Source organism: Rhinolophus hipposideros, assembly GCF_964194185.1.
Source record: "Rhinolophus hipposideros genome assembly, chromosome: 15".
Lineage (NCBI taxonomy): Eukaryota > Metazoa > Chordata > Mammalia > Chiroptera > Rhinolophidae > Rhinolophus > Rhinolophus hipposideros.
In genome coordinates this window covers 17,224,419-17,237,509 of record NC_138061.1, presented here as the reverse complement: position 1 = coordinate 17,237,509, position 13,091 = coordinate 17,224,419, and the positions used below count along the sequence as shown (strand labels likewise).

Sequence of the window (13,091 nt, the reverse complement as noted above, 5' to 3'; positions counted from 1 at the left end):
TGATTAGTAACATTTTCTTTGCTGCCACCTTGGTTCTGAATGGTAACTCAAGATTAGTGCATTTGATTTCCTGCTCCACCAGCTGGAGAAAGTAACAGACATTACCAACTATGCTTTGGTGAATGGGCAAAATACGCTTACATTTATTCATCTTTCACAGCCATCCAAATCAAAGATGTGGTTTGAGATTTAATAAGACTAATTTTAAAAAAATAGCCATACAATAGAAATATAGTATACAGTCATTAAAAATAATTAGATTTATATGTACCAATATGGAAAAATCGCCAATGTGGATATATCGCCAAGTTAAAAAAGCAAATTGCATAGTATGTACAGAATGACCTGATTTTTGTACAAGGGGTGTGTGTGAGTATATGTGTGTGTGTATACTCGTAGTCTTTTATATGTACACGCAGACTTATTCTATATGCTACTGAACACTGACTACAAAGAAATTGGCAAAAAACATGTAACAGATAATAGCAGTTATATCTCCAGGGTATGTCTTGGGTTGGGTTCCTAAAGAAGCAAACCCTAAGACAAGGACCTGCATGTAAGTAATTTATTGGAGGATGGACCCAGGAAACACTGTGGGAGAAGGGAAAGGGAGACACCAAAAGGGAGAAATTAAAGGGTGTGTTACTAAACGAGTTATCACAGTGGACAACTAGGGCTCAATCCCACGGGAAAACCCCAGAAGACAGTGTAGACCCTGCCTGGGACATCCCAGCCAAGGGGCGAGGAAGTCTGTTTTCCCATCCCCAGCCTGGCCAGTCTGAGGTTGCAGGGACACTAGCTCTCCTGGCCCCATAGACTTGCCCCACGTTTGCAAGTCAAGAGAAAGCCTACAAGCAACGAGACCATGTGAGCTGTGGTGCTATGGGTGAGATATCTACCGTGTCTGCTGTAGGGTGGTCATGGGAGGCTCTCTTTCTACATTATCTTTCATTGTTTTTCTGTATATCAATGACATTTTAAAGCCAGAAAGAGAAAAACTGGTAATACAAATACCAAAATATTAGGTTTTCTAGAGAAAAGAAAAAAGGGCTTACAATTAAGCCAGATAACATGGAGGGAGGCCAGGGATCCCCCCTCAAAGTGGGCCTTCCAGCTAGAAACGACTGTCCCAGAGGCCACCAGCCCTGAGGATGAGGTCGCCTGACATGCAGGATGGCAGTGTTATGAGGAAAGAGACAGCCGAGACAAAGCATCTTCTGACATTTTATTCACTAATTATAAATACAGTCCCATGAGCATTAAGGTGAATAATGTACTACTAGCACCTGGAACTTGACCGTACAGAGCACTTATCGTTTCAGCATCTCTGGCCAGAGAACTCACGGTGGCTCTTGGGGCATCTCCCCTGATGAGTGTTCAGCTTCGTGGGGACCCTGCTTCAGGTGCAGCAATTTTATTCTTGGCTCATTTTCAACAATTTAAAAAAAATCATAAAAGATCAGGTGTTTGCAAGAAAAATATCAAAGAGGATAAGAAGATTTTCAGTTCTTAAAGTCTAAAAGTAAAAAGGGGAGGCAAGAAAGGAGAGGAAAGGGGAAAAGTCGTCAGGGGTTGGCCAGGTTTCTTCCTTTCCCCAGAGCATTTTATAAAAACATTTTGTAAATGGAGGTATTAATGCTGTTTGCAGATGGGCTGGGTCTCTCTGATGAGCCACTCGAGAGCTTCCTGGCGGCCCTGTTTCTGCAGCTCCTTCCCGATCACATCCCTGCAGGTCAGGTGGTAGTTGTTGAGCCAGTCGCACTACAAGAAGGAGAAAGACGACCAGACGTGTTCAGCAAGATGCCTTCACCACAGGCCCCACGCACGGCGATCACAAGACGAGACGAAAGGGGCACAAAACTCTTTCACCCTGCTCATGCACATGTGACTTCCTTGGGTTCTATTTCCCTGGAGATAGATGGGACGAGGCCACATTGCACACAGTGAAAATGCTCCTGGAATGTTCTATGCATGTGGACTGGCCATGATTGTAGGGAACCGTGAACACCTAATGAAAAGCCATGGTTTGGGGCTTCCCTAATCAGGTAGAGGGTAACTTGTAACCAGGTGTTGCCTTTGACAGGACTCTGGAAGCCATCCACATAGGCCATTACAAGACAGAGGAGGCAGGGGGTCTCACAGCTCCTGCACATACCAAAGTGGCCTCATTTCCTCACACCTGAGCCATCTTGGGGTGGGGGAGGAAACAGAGGGCCTGAAAGCTAGCCCTGGACCATGGTGAAGACTCCTGCTGAGACACACCTGGAGCTGGCCTGCCAACACGCCCAGTTTCCTACCCTGCACCCACTGACAAGCTGAATAAACCAGGATGTGGGGCTTGAGAGTGTGGCTGTCTAGACAAACCCCAAACCTTTGGTGGCCAAGGACGGTGGTGCTGCAGGGTGGCACGAAGCTTGACTTTCAGACTCTCAACTGAATGTGGCCACCATAGTAGGAGACAAAAAAGAGCTAAGAAGGAAGGAGGCCGCCAGGCCCTGGTGCCTGGGTGGGGGCTGGTCCACTGGATCTGATGGTAAAAGTCCTGTAGCCAGAAAAGTGTGAAATCTTCCCCTTGTAGGGGGTGGGCAGGAGGGCAAAGGCTGGAGTGAAGCCAGTTCTACCATGAAGACAACCACCCACTCTCTTCACTGTCTGAGTGGGCCTGACGGCCCCCCAGGGCAGCGAGGCTGGGAAAATTGACACCACCGTGGGAGTGGCTGCTGTATGAGCCCAACACCGTTTGGGAGGCAGTGGTGTCACAAAAGCATGGCCTCTGGGACTATGGTCTGGACCAGGTACAGAAGCGGGCTAAGGGATCGAGTTGGGTACAAGAGGCCTCAAGGCAGAAGGGCCGAAGATGGGGTGGTGCTGCCAACTGGCTTTGACCAGCCAGGGCTCCAGTCCCCGCCGATAACAGCCTACTAGCCCCTGCTGGGAGTAGGGGACCAGGTAGTGTCTAAAGGAAGCAGACTGCTATGTCCCCAGCAAGGCCAAGCCGGGCTACAAGGCAGTCTGCAGTGCAAAGCAGCTCAACAGTGAAGGTGACCACAGCAGCCAACCCTGGGCCACTCCCAGGGCCTTTTCGGATGGGGCGGGGTGGGGGGGTGAAGGAGCGGGGACACCTCAGAGGGGCCTGAGCAACATCCCAAAGGCCCCAGCAGTCTGCAGCTGCCCATGTTCCTGTCCAACCAAAGACCTGCTGCCACCTGGTGACAAGTGATGGGAATGCTGACCCAACCCCAACATTCCCTAAAGTGACAGCTAAAATAATCTGTTTGGGAGGTAATAAAGGGCCAGGTATTTCAAAAGTCCCATGAACAGAATCTGTTGTGAGATATTATCGTATCTTCAAACGGAATGAAGCCCCAGATGCACTGAGCGCTATATGGGAAAGGGGCCCTTTTGCTAAAAGAGATGATAAATGTACTCTGCTTAGTGTTAAATACTGTCATCTACTGTCATTTGTGGAAAGTGCTATGATCCCAGGGTAAGAAGATATCTGCCCTATAAAGCTAATAGCCCAAAAGAACAGTTCAGTGATCTGAGTGTGCAAGGTACAGTAATGAACCCTGGATAAGACAGAGCCATCTATGTCCAGTGTCACAGGTGGGCTGTGAGTGACAGGTTAATAAAACTCCTCCTCCCTCAAGGAAAACTGGCCTCCCTTCGCCTTCCTCATGCACTATTTCCCTGGATAAAGTGGAATGTATCTGGGAGAGATGCCTCCTGACTGCACACGTTATGTGGACAGCAAGGACTGCGTGAGCTAGAATCATGGGTAGGAAGCCATGACTTGGGGCTTCCCACAGTACGCAGTGACTGACTACTGGAGAGTCCCTTGCTAAGCCATGGGGAGCTGTGCCCGAGAGCCACTACAAGAGACTGGTCCCTATGGGGCACAGGCCTCTAAGCAGGGTGGCTCCTGTGCCCACCTATGCATTCTAGTGCCCTTTCATCTAAGCCATTGCCCACGGGGCAGGAGGAAAGCCCCCAGACCCCTGCAGGTCTCTTCCACCTAAAGACACACACTTGACCCTGTGCTGCCGATAGGCTGCTCCCTGCTCTGCGTCCATCGACAAGCTGGATAAACCAGCACCGCAGGGCCCGTCTACGTCCTGTGGAGGGAATGTCTGGCGGAACCAAGGCCCTGATGGCCAAGCAGAGGTGTCCAAGTACAGCAGAAAGCTAAGCAGGCAGTGGGTGACCTTCCCGTCACCCATACGCGAGGTGGGTAAGGGGGAAGAGGTTTGTTGCTGGGAGTACCCTGTGCCACAGTCCTGTAGAAGGGGCTCCTCTGGTCTCAGAGGTACTTTTCTTTAGTGCCAGCCAAGCACCAGACCCAAGCAGGCCCACTGAGGACACATTCCTGCCTCAAGAAGCACTCGAAAGCCCCCGGGATGAGACCAGTGGCTGCCTTGGGTAACAAAAGGTTTTTCTTTCTTGAGTAAGCGCCATGCTTGTCCTGCCTTTGGCTCCGCCAGTCATTCACTTCTGCTAGCACTTCCGACCACTTGCCTCGCTCTGGAGTTTGTGTCCTGGTTGCCGTCACTCTGGCTTGGGAAGTGCGTTATCTGTCCAGGGCTGACAGCTCCTGCCCTGTTCTTGACCCTGGTCTCTGCTCTGACCTTGGTCACCTGCCTGATCCCTCAAGTCGTCCTCCAGGCTCCTGGACCTGCCACCTCCCTAGCCTCATGAGCCTGGAGACCCACCTAGGATTTGCAGGGGCTTCTGGACCTGTAACAAACACTCTGAGCTTCATTGCTGAGCACTGCTATGCTCCTGCTTCATGAAGGTGGTCACAGCCCAGAGTGACCAGAATAGTAGGTATCACCTGTGTTGTGAAAATCTATATGATAATAGACATTGCTTCTCGTTTCCTTAATGTTTCATGGAATAAAAGAAAACAATCTGGTATGTGCAACAGCCAACAGGCCCCACCACCCATCTGCTTTCTCTGGAGAAGACACGTGGCCCATGTTTGCTAAACACACCTCACGGCAGCTATGGTTCCTGCCCTCCAGGAAAACAATGCCACACACTTCCCACCCAGAAACCCCTACAGCCCCACGATGGTGGGGGAGCAGGATTACCTCTACCTGCTGGCCCAACAAATACAGGAAAAGCACCTAGTGCTCAGGACACTTGGGATAATCAGACGCAAAGGCCTACACCTCTGACTTAAAAAGTGAGACTGGAGTAGAGAACGCAGCGTGGCTCCCCCCCCCCCCCGACACACACACACACACACACACACACACACACACACACACACACACACACACTCTGCCTTCCCTTACAACCCTCGTTACCTCTTTGTCTGTAAGAGAATCCACATCCACCATTTTGGTCTGTATCGGAACCAAAGTTAGAGGTTCAAAGGTCAGGCTTCCCCGGTTATTGAAGTTATACTGTGGGAGAAGGAAGGAAACAGAAGCTTTACAGCTCTTTACCACGTGAACCACCATGAGGTCATTCCCACCAGCCATGACCCTTCCTCAGAGCCCCGTTAACTGGGAAGCAAGAAATGATCAGCTGGTCACACTTTTAACTGGCACAGGAGGCACGATAGGAACAGCTGATGCCACTTGCCAGGAGCGGCTCCGCTGCGCAAACAGTCTGCCACCAGGGAAAGCCAAACAAGCGGTGCCAGGGGTGTCCAGCAGCAGGTCCACAAGACTCATGCCTCCTGTGATGGATGGGAGGGAGGGGCCGGGTGTGGGAGTATCTGGGCTCAGGCGAGTGACCAGTTTGGGTTCTCGAGACTCTGCAGGGGTATAATCCCCCACATCATTTTATTAACAGTCAGCCATGTGACCCTGCCTTGACCCAGCCAGGCCCAAGGTGACAGGCAACAGGCATGTCCACTCCACACAGTATGGACCAGCCGGGACACACAACAGCATGCTGGGTCTCTGGGAGTGACGTGGGGTCACTTTCAAGAACAGTGACTTCAATACGGAAGCAGAAGGCAGATCCCTCCAATCGACCCTGTTGGAGGCTTAGGAAACCACTTCCCTCCCCCTGTTCAATCTTCATAGTTACCAATGCAGGAGGAGCAAACAGGTCTTTTAGGTAAAGCTTAGCACCTAAAGCCCTGTGACCTCTTGGTGACGAGGGGGGAGAGGGCAGCGGCGAAACACCTGTCTTACTGCCTGCCCATCGGGCCTGACCCAGGGGATAACTCAGCATTCCTCAGCTTGGCCTGATAAACATCACCTGGGGCATTTATTAAAAATACAGTTTCCAGGCCTGAAAATGGAATCAGGTCTGTACGGGGCCTTTAAACAGCACCCCCAAGCAGAGGAGACTTCATGACAAGACGCTGCCTCTAGTAACTCAGCCCAGGTCACATCAAGTAGGGGCCTGCCTGGGATTCCGTGAACTCATTCTAGGTCCCAGTTCATTAAGGATTCTCCTTCTGGCTTTGCAGAGGAGAGGCCCTGATATCGGGGGAAGGTCTTGGCTCATCTTCCCCATTAAGGAATAAGGAAATTCTTAAAAATGAATAAATACGTAATTACTCACCTTGGTCTTCACGGGAACCACCAAGACAACATTCTCAATGCGAATTCCAAAAGCCCCGTCTTCATAATACCCTGGCTCTAAAACAAACCAAATCCCCAAATGAGAAGCAGCCCAGTATGGAGAAATACCCACAGAGCTTTCCCACCCGGGATGACAGCCCCGTCCTGAAGGGGGAGGAGAAACAGATGAAGGGCCCGTCAATCCATCAATCCAGACACAAGAGCCCCGAGATGCTTCCTTCTCGCAGAAGGCCATTTCTAACGGGCATTTGAGGTACCGAAAGGGAGGCTTTGCAGTTCCTGAAAACTGACTGCAGAGGAGGGAGGACAGGAGTGGGGGGGTGGGGAAGGGTGGCCCCCAAATGAATCGTGCTGCATAATGATGCAGGCATTAAAATACATTCACAAAAATTGGGTAATGATGTGGGAAAAGGAAATATATTTAGAAAGCAGAAGACAGACAATAGTTCCAAGATAAGCTCGATGACAAAAAAAGGAATATTACAAATATAAAAAGTTAACATATCAAAATATTAAGTCATGTTTCCCCTGGGTGGTTGGATTGCAAATGATTTTAATTTTCTTCTTCACACTGTTCCAGTCTCACTTTTTCTACCATGAACATGTATCGCTTTTATAATTATAAAAGGTTGATATTGTTGTTACTTAATTCAAGGTAATAGGAAGGGGAAATTGTTTCCAATTTAGTTTAAAACAATTAAAATATAAAAAACAATACAGAGCTTTCAAAAAGGCTGGAGGAGCCAAGCACACCCTCTGAGTGAGGGGCACCTACCATCAGTGACAATCATGCCTGCCTCCAAGGGCTCATCGGAGAACGTTTTATAACTAATGCCACAAGGACCCTCGTGAACGTTCAGAAAAGATCCAACACCATGTCCTGTTCCGTGCAGGTAATCCAGGCCAGAATCCCATAATGCTGAGCGGGCAAAGGAGTCGAGAAGGTGGCCTGAAAGACACAAAGAGCCACTTGATGATATTTGTACAGTACTTTTCAATTTGCAAAGCACTTTAGAGATTAGATTTGTTATGTTTGGCTCCAGAGGGTGAAACAGAAAACAGGTAAGTTACTGGAGGGCTCAGATTTCAGCCCCGAAGGAAGAACTTTCTAACAATCAGAGCTCCTGAGGACAGCTCCTCAGCCAGTCAGAGCTCAGTTTGAAGCTGGAGGACCATTAGCCCAGATGCTGATGAGGGGGCAGGGTCACCTGCAGCAGGTAAGGGCTGCGTTAGGTGACACAGCCATTCCCTTCCCAGCTCTGGGACCCTGAGGTTTCAGAATTACAAAGATGAGATTCTAACCAGGCTGCAAGCAGGGAGGCAGGCCCAGCAGATGAGGAAACTGGTACCCAGGGAGAGGAGTGCAGGCCCAACCTAAGATTCAAGGCCCAGGTCTTGTCAACTCCCCATCTAATGCCCCACCCACTAGTCCTCAAGCAAGAAGGTATATATCTAAAATCAGCTTCCGGTAAAATAAATCCCTCCAAGGGTCCTGAAAGGAGGCGCTGGCCTGGTGCTGAAGAGCAGACCAGAGGCTGCACCATATACCATTCAGGTGCTGCAGCCCTCACACCTGCTGTCCTCTCTGAGAGCCACCTGCGTGTGTCATCAGTGCTCAGGACAGACACACACAGCGGACACCAGGCCCAACCCTAAACCTGGCTCCCTGGGAGGCCCTCTGAGCTTCCAGAAGACACACTGCACACAGCAACCCCCTTACCCCGGCTGGGCCAGAAGTGGGCTGGGGTCTGACACAGACAGGTAGGGACATGTCCTTTCACTCAAACTGACAGGTGTTTGATGCCTGAACAAGAAAAAGCCCTATGACAGAAGGAACCACCTACCTTTGGTTCCAGTTGGGAAAATGGCTGCGCTCACAGCTATGTGGCCCTTGAGGACGTATGTGAAGCATTCCTGCCAAAGAAAACCAGGGGGCATGTTGCACAGAGGGCATGGGAGCTCTGGTCCTGCAGCTTTCTGGTAGTTCAGAAAACCTTGCCTCTGACAAATTTTTAGCAATACCACACAGAAAATCAAAGTAACGAGAAAAAAGTCTGGTAGAAAGAAAGGTTGGCCTTGGGACCAACTTTCCAGAAAATCTTGAAATTTAAGTCAGTAAAAGAGAACTGTCAAAGAGATGACCCCACAGATCTTTCTCTTATAATGAGCATTCTGACACACTCTATGTCATCTGAGCCTTAGAAAAACTGGGAAAATAAAAAGGACTGATGACACTAGCTAACATTACTGAGCTATTCCTCTGGGCCAGGCATTGTACGTTTAACCCCACACCTCGTAACAGAGGCACTGCTGTCATCCGCATTTTCCAGGGAGATGAGGTGCATGCTGGGTAGTGCAGTCCCTCAGTGGCAGCATCTGGCCTCAGACAGGCAGTCCTGCTTCACCATCTGTGCTCCCTTCCACCATGCTACACTCAGGGGTTATCCCTACTGCCCGGACAAGCAAAGCGCTGTTTGGAAACTTAGTGGCTTGCCAGTGATCCGATCTGGGGCTATTTTCACAGCATAAAGAGTCACACCAAAGGTACGTGGACCCAGGTCAAACTCTTCTAAGGTGCTGGTACCTATACACGGACAAGGCAAGGAACCAAAGCTATGAAATCTGCCCCTCTGCATCACATGAAACCCTCTTCCTGGAGTAAACTTCCTGAAGGAGCTCCCCGACATTCACTCAGAGACTCAAACAACATTCGCTGGAGGGCTCAGATTTCAATGACTATGATTTGGGAATTTGCTGGGCTCATGGAACCTTCTTAAGAAGCCTTGGAAATGGGTACGTTTATCCCCATTTTTATGGATGGTCTAAGTGCTTCGTTCAAGGTCATGGAGCCAATAAACAGCAGAAGCCCAGTCTCCAGACTCCTCTCTCTACCTCACAGCTGTTTCCTCCTTTTCTTGCCAGACAGACCAGAAACCAAGCAGAGTATGTCACTGAAGAGGGGTCCTAAAGAGTTGAGCCTACAAATAGGAATGTTGAACTTGAAAAAATAAGGAGGTGGCTTTCAGAATCAAATATAGATACTGTTTGTAAAAAGCATGTATTTCATTATCCCACTCCCATCTCCAAAGAGATTTCCTGACTCAGGAGAAGGCCAAAGCTGTTTAAACTTGAATCTGAGCTGTTTTGACCTTAGCAGACAGAATGTTTCTAAAAGTGCTCCAATAATTAAATGGACCGCATAAAGCAGATAAGCCTGTCTCTACTGTAATGAGCTCTTTTACTATCCCACATGTAATTTTTACTTATTTATACAATCCCTTTTCATAAAAGCAACGCTCTTAAGAAAGCAGAGGGGCCTCTTGAGTTTCCTGCTCCATACACCTTACCTTCTCATAGGCCGTAGGGTTCCCAAAATGCATGGTCCGGGTCACATCTGTAGTTCCATCCCTTTCAAAAAGAAAGGGCAGATTACTTTTCAGTCAAAATAAGCTTTTGCTCAAATATGAGACAGGTGAGGATGTGGAGAAATGAGAGCCCTCATATACTGCTGGTGGACATGTGAAACAGTACAGACGATTAGGAAAAGTGTGCAGTTCCTTAAAAGGTTAAGCAAAGAGTTACCCTATGACCCAACAATTCCACACCTAGGTAAATACCCAGGAGAACTGAAAACTTGTGCATACAAAAACCTGTACACAAATGTTCATAGCAGCATGATTCATAATACGCAAAAGGTGAAAACCACCCCAATGCTCATCAATTGATGAAAAGATAAACAAAATGTGGTCTATCCACACGATGGAATATTATTCAGCAATGAAAAGGAATGAAGTACTGATACATGCTAGAACATGGATGAACCTTGAAGACATCATGCTAAGTGATAGAAGGCAGGCACAGAAGTCCATATAATTCCATGTATATGAACTGTCCAGAATATAATATGATCATACAATTCCACGTATGTGAAATGTCCAGAATCTAATATAATGTGATCATACAATTCCATGTATGTGAAATGTCCCGAATATAGTATAATCCATACAATTCCATTTATATGAAATGTCCAGGACAGGCAAATCCAGAGACAGAAAGTATAACAGCAGTTCCCTGGATAGGGAAAAGGGGAAGTGACTAGAGATGGAAAAGGGGTTTCTTTTTGGGGTGATGAAAATGTTCTAAAACTGACTGTGGTGATGGTTAGACAACTGTGATTATATTAAAAACCAGTAATTGTACACTTTAAGTGAGTAAATTGTATGGTATATAAATTATATATATCTCAATAAGATTGTTATACAAAATAAAATGAGACTAAGTGTGAATGCAAGGATGGCCCAACGTCTTGGCAGTGAACTCAGTCAGGCCCTGACACACACATTCTTGGACTACAGTGTGAGAACTGTCTCACGGGAGACACCATCACGGGGATTATGAATGAGAAGGAGGAGGACAAAGTACATACGAGCCTGTTTCCAGCAAAAAAGGACCAAATTCCCAATTCCTCCTGTCAGGACAGCAAGCAGTTCATTGGCCCCTAAAAATACCCAAACACACAGCCCTGACATAGAAAGGATAACTTCCGGAATGCTGCTGAAATTTAGAAGTGAACCAAAGTTGACACCATTACCCAAGCAATCCCAATACGCTTAGCTCTTGGCTGTTGTTACCAACCCCCAAGGCCATCTGTGGTTCCTATGGACTTGGCCGAGCTCATCTAATACTTAAGTCGGCCGGCAGCCACGGAATGGACATTAAAAGCCTTGTCTGTGCTCTCTCAGTGCAGATAACTCCTACCCTAGCCCCTTCTCATGGGCCCCACATCAAGAGCCTACCAAAGCTTGCGTTCTCCTCTAAGAAACCAATCTAAAAGATGAGTGTAAAAGCAGCAAGACATGAAGAACGAAATTCAGGGGCAACTTTTGTTTCTCATTCATTCATTCAAAATTAAGCCCCAACTCCACAAGGCCCTAAGCTGTGGCAACTGCAGGGAGCTAGCAGGGGTAGATTTTCCAATGGCTCTAAGAGTTTGCTTTCAATTATTTAATTTGAACTTCCAGCAAAGGACTTAAATGTTTCTATCAAACAGTCTTTTGTGGGAAGAGAGTCACAACTGGGCTATTTCAAGTAGGGGAGAAAAAAAGGACAAGACATAGGAACGACTCCATTAGGGGCCGGCGCCAAATGAGATGACAAGCTGAGCATTCTCGGCTGGAGCTCAGCTTGTCCCCATCCTGGCTCAACCGTCCTGACTCAGCAGTTATGCTGTGTGGCTGCCCCAGCTCACTTACTTGTATTGAGCACCCGAGTCAATGAGGTACACCTCATCCAGTGACAAGGTCCTATTCGTCTCAGGGACTGGCCTAAGAAAGTTAATTAAAAATTAATTATTCCAAATGTAAACACTTGCGAAATCCAGGAGGAGGACATACTTATATTATTCTTACAACTTATATAAGTCTGACACTATATCAAAAAACAAAGTTACCAAATAACTTAATTATTACAACTCATATTAACCGTCTACTATTTGAGGACCCAGTCAGCCTATTGCCACAACTAGATAAAAAGCTCAAGAGAAGGTAAAATAACATTCTTTTATTAATATCTACCTCCATTCGTCTCTGGAACAAAACAGGTGTTTATAATTGTTAAAAACTGCAAAAATAATCAATAGACACAACAGGACCAAACTAGCCTTGGGAACTGGGAACAGGGAAGGCGGGTCACTGGCCTCTGGGTGTCGGGGGCCCCGGGCCCCTGCCTCAGGCTGGTCACTTGTCTGTGGGTGTGGGGGCCCCGGGCCCCTGCTTCTGCCTCCATATCCCTCCCTCAGTCCTGACCCCATTAGGAGCCTCCCCACTTGTTCTCAGACCACCAGAAGGCAGGTAAGTGTCTCAATCTGGAAGAAAAACTCAAGGGATTTTTGTTGGGAAAAGGAGTGGATTGTGATGCTCTTAAGCTGTAGCGCTTTTTCCAAATGAACATGAGGTATTTTTAAAAAGTGATCTGCTTTCCCTGTGCCTTTTCCACACAGTGTCACTGCACTGGGAAAAGCTAAAAGGGACGAGAGCAGTCCAAGTCTCTGCACTGCAGCTGAGAGAGCTTCTTCATTTCCAGGCACCACCCACCCCTGAGGCAACAAGGGCGTCAACAGCCATTCCAACCAGACATGGGACCAGCTCCAGCGCCCTGCCATGAACAAACGCCACAGGAGAAGCAAAGTCTCCTCCCTTGTTCTGAAAGTTTTTAATGTGTTGATTATGTGCAAATTCTAGGATAGTATCCAGCCAGGAAATTCATCACCTGAGTTAAACATCAGACAAAAGCTGAAGTCCTCTTGCTATTTTAATGTTGGAACAGAAACATTCATGTGAGAGAACTGTGCACTCACAGCTGTGACCATCTCCCTCAAACAGCTTCAGAATTTGCCCCTAGACTAAAAACTCTAAAAGCAATTATAAAAAGGGGGTGTGGGGGAACCTGTGCCCAAGGACAGCAGAGGGAGACAGACCAAGTGTTCCCTCCCTGACTGCACATCACAGACAGGAAGCAAAGAACTCCAAGTGCCCAACACAAGGCAAA

General features: G+C 47.8%; 1 protein-coding gene across 9 annotated transcripts in view; it reads right to left on the bottom strand.

Moving 5' to 3' along the window:
• Window positions 1-1,208: 1,208 nt before the first annotated feature.
• XPNPEP1 (X-prolyl aminopeptidase 1) overlaps window positions 1,209-13,091 on the bottom strand; it is a 48,495-nt gene continuing 36,612 nt past the window's right edge. For 8 of the 9 annotated variants that reach the window (XM_081074945.1, XM_081074948.1, XM_081074947.1 and 5 more), the window contains 7 exons: window positions 11,798-11,869; window positions 9,893-9,953; window positions 8,390-8,459; window positions 7,321-7,494; window positions 6,526-6,602; window positions 5,310-5,408; window positions 1,209-1,761 (listed from right to left, as the gene is read on the bottom strand). In XM_081074945.1, the coding sequence (XP_080931071.1) occupies window positions 1,633-1,761; window positions 5,310-5,408; window positions 6,526-6,602; window positions 7,321-7,494; window positions 8,390-8,459; window positions 9,893-9,953; window positions 11,798-11,869 (682 nt within the window). In that variant the 3' untranslated portion in view covers window positions 1,209-1,632. Of the gene's footprint in view, window positions 1,762-5,254; window positions 5,409-6,525; window positions 6,603-7,320; window positions 7,495-8,389; window positions 8,460-9,892; window positions 9,954-11,797; window positions 11,870-13,091 lie in introns of all 9 variants that reach the window. The other variant, XM_081074953.1, reaches the window with a different exon arrangement.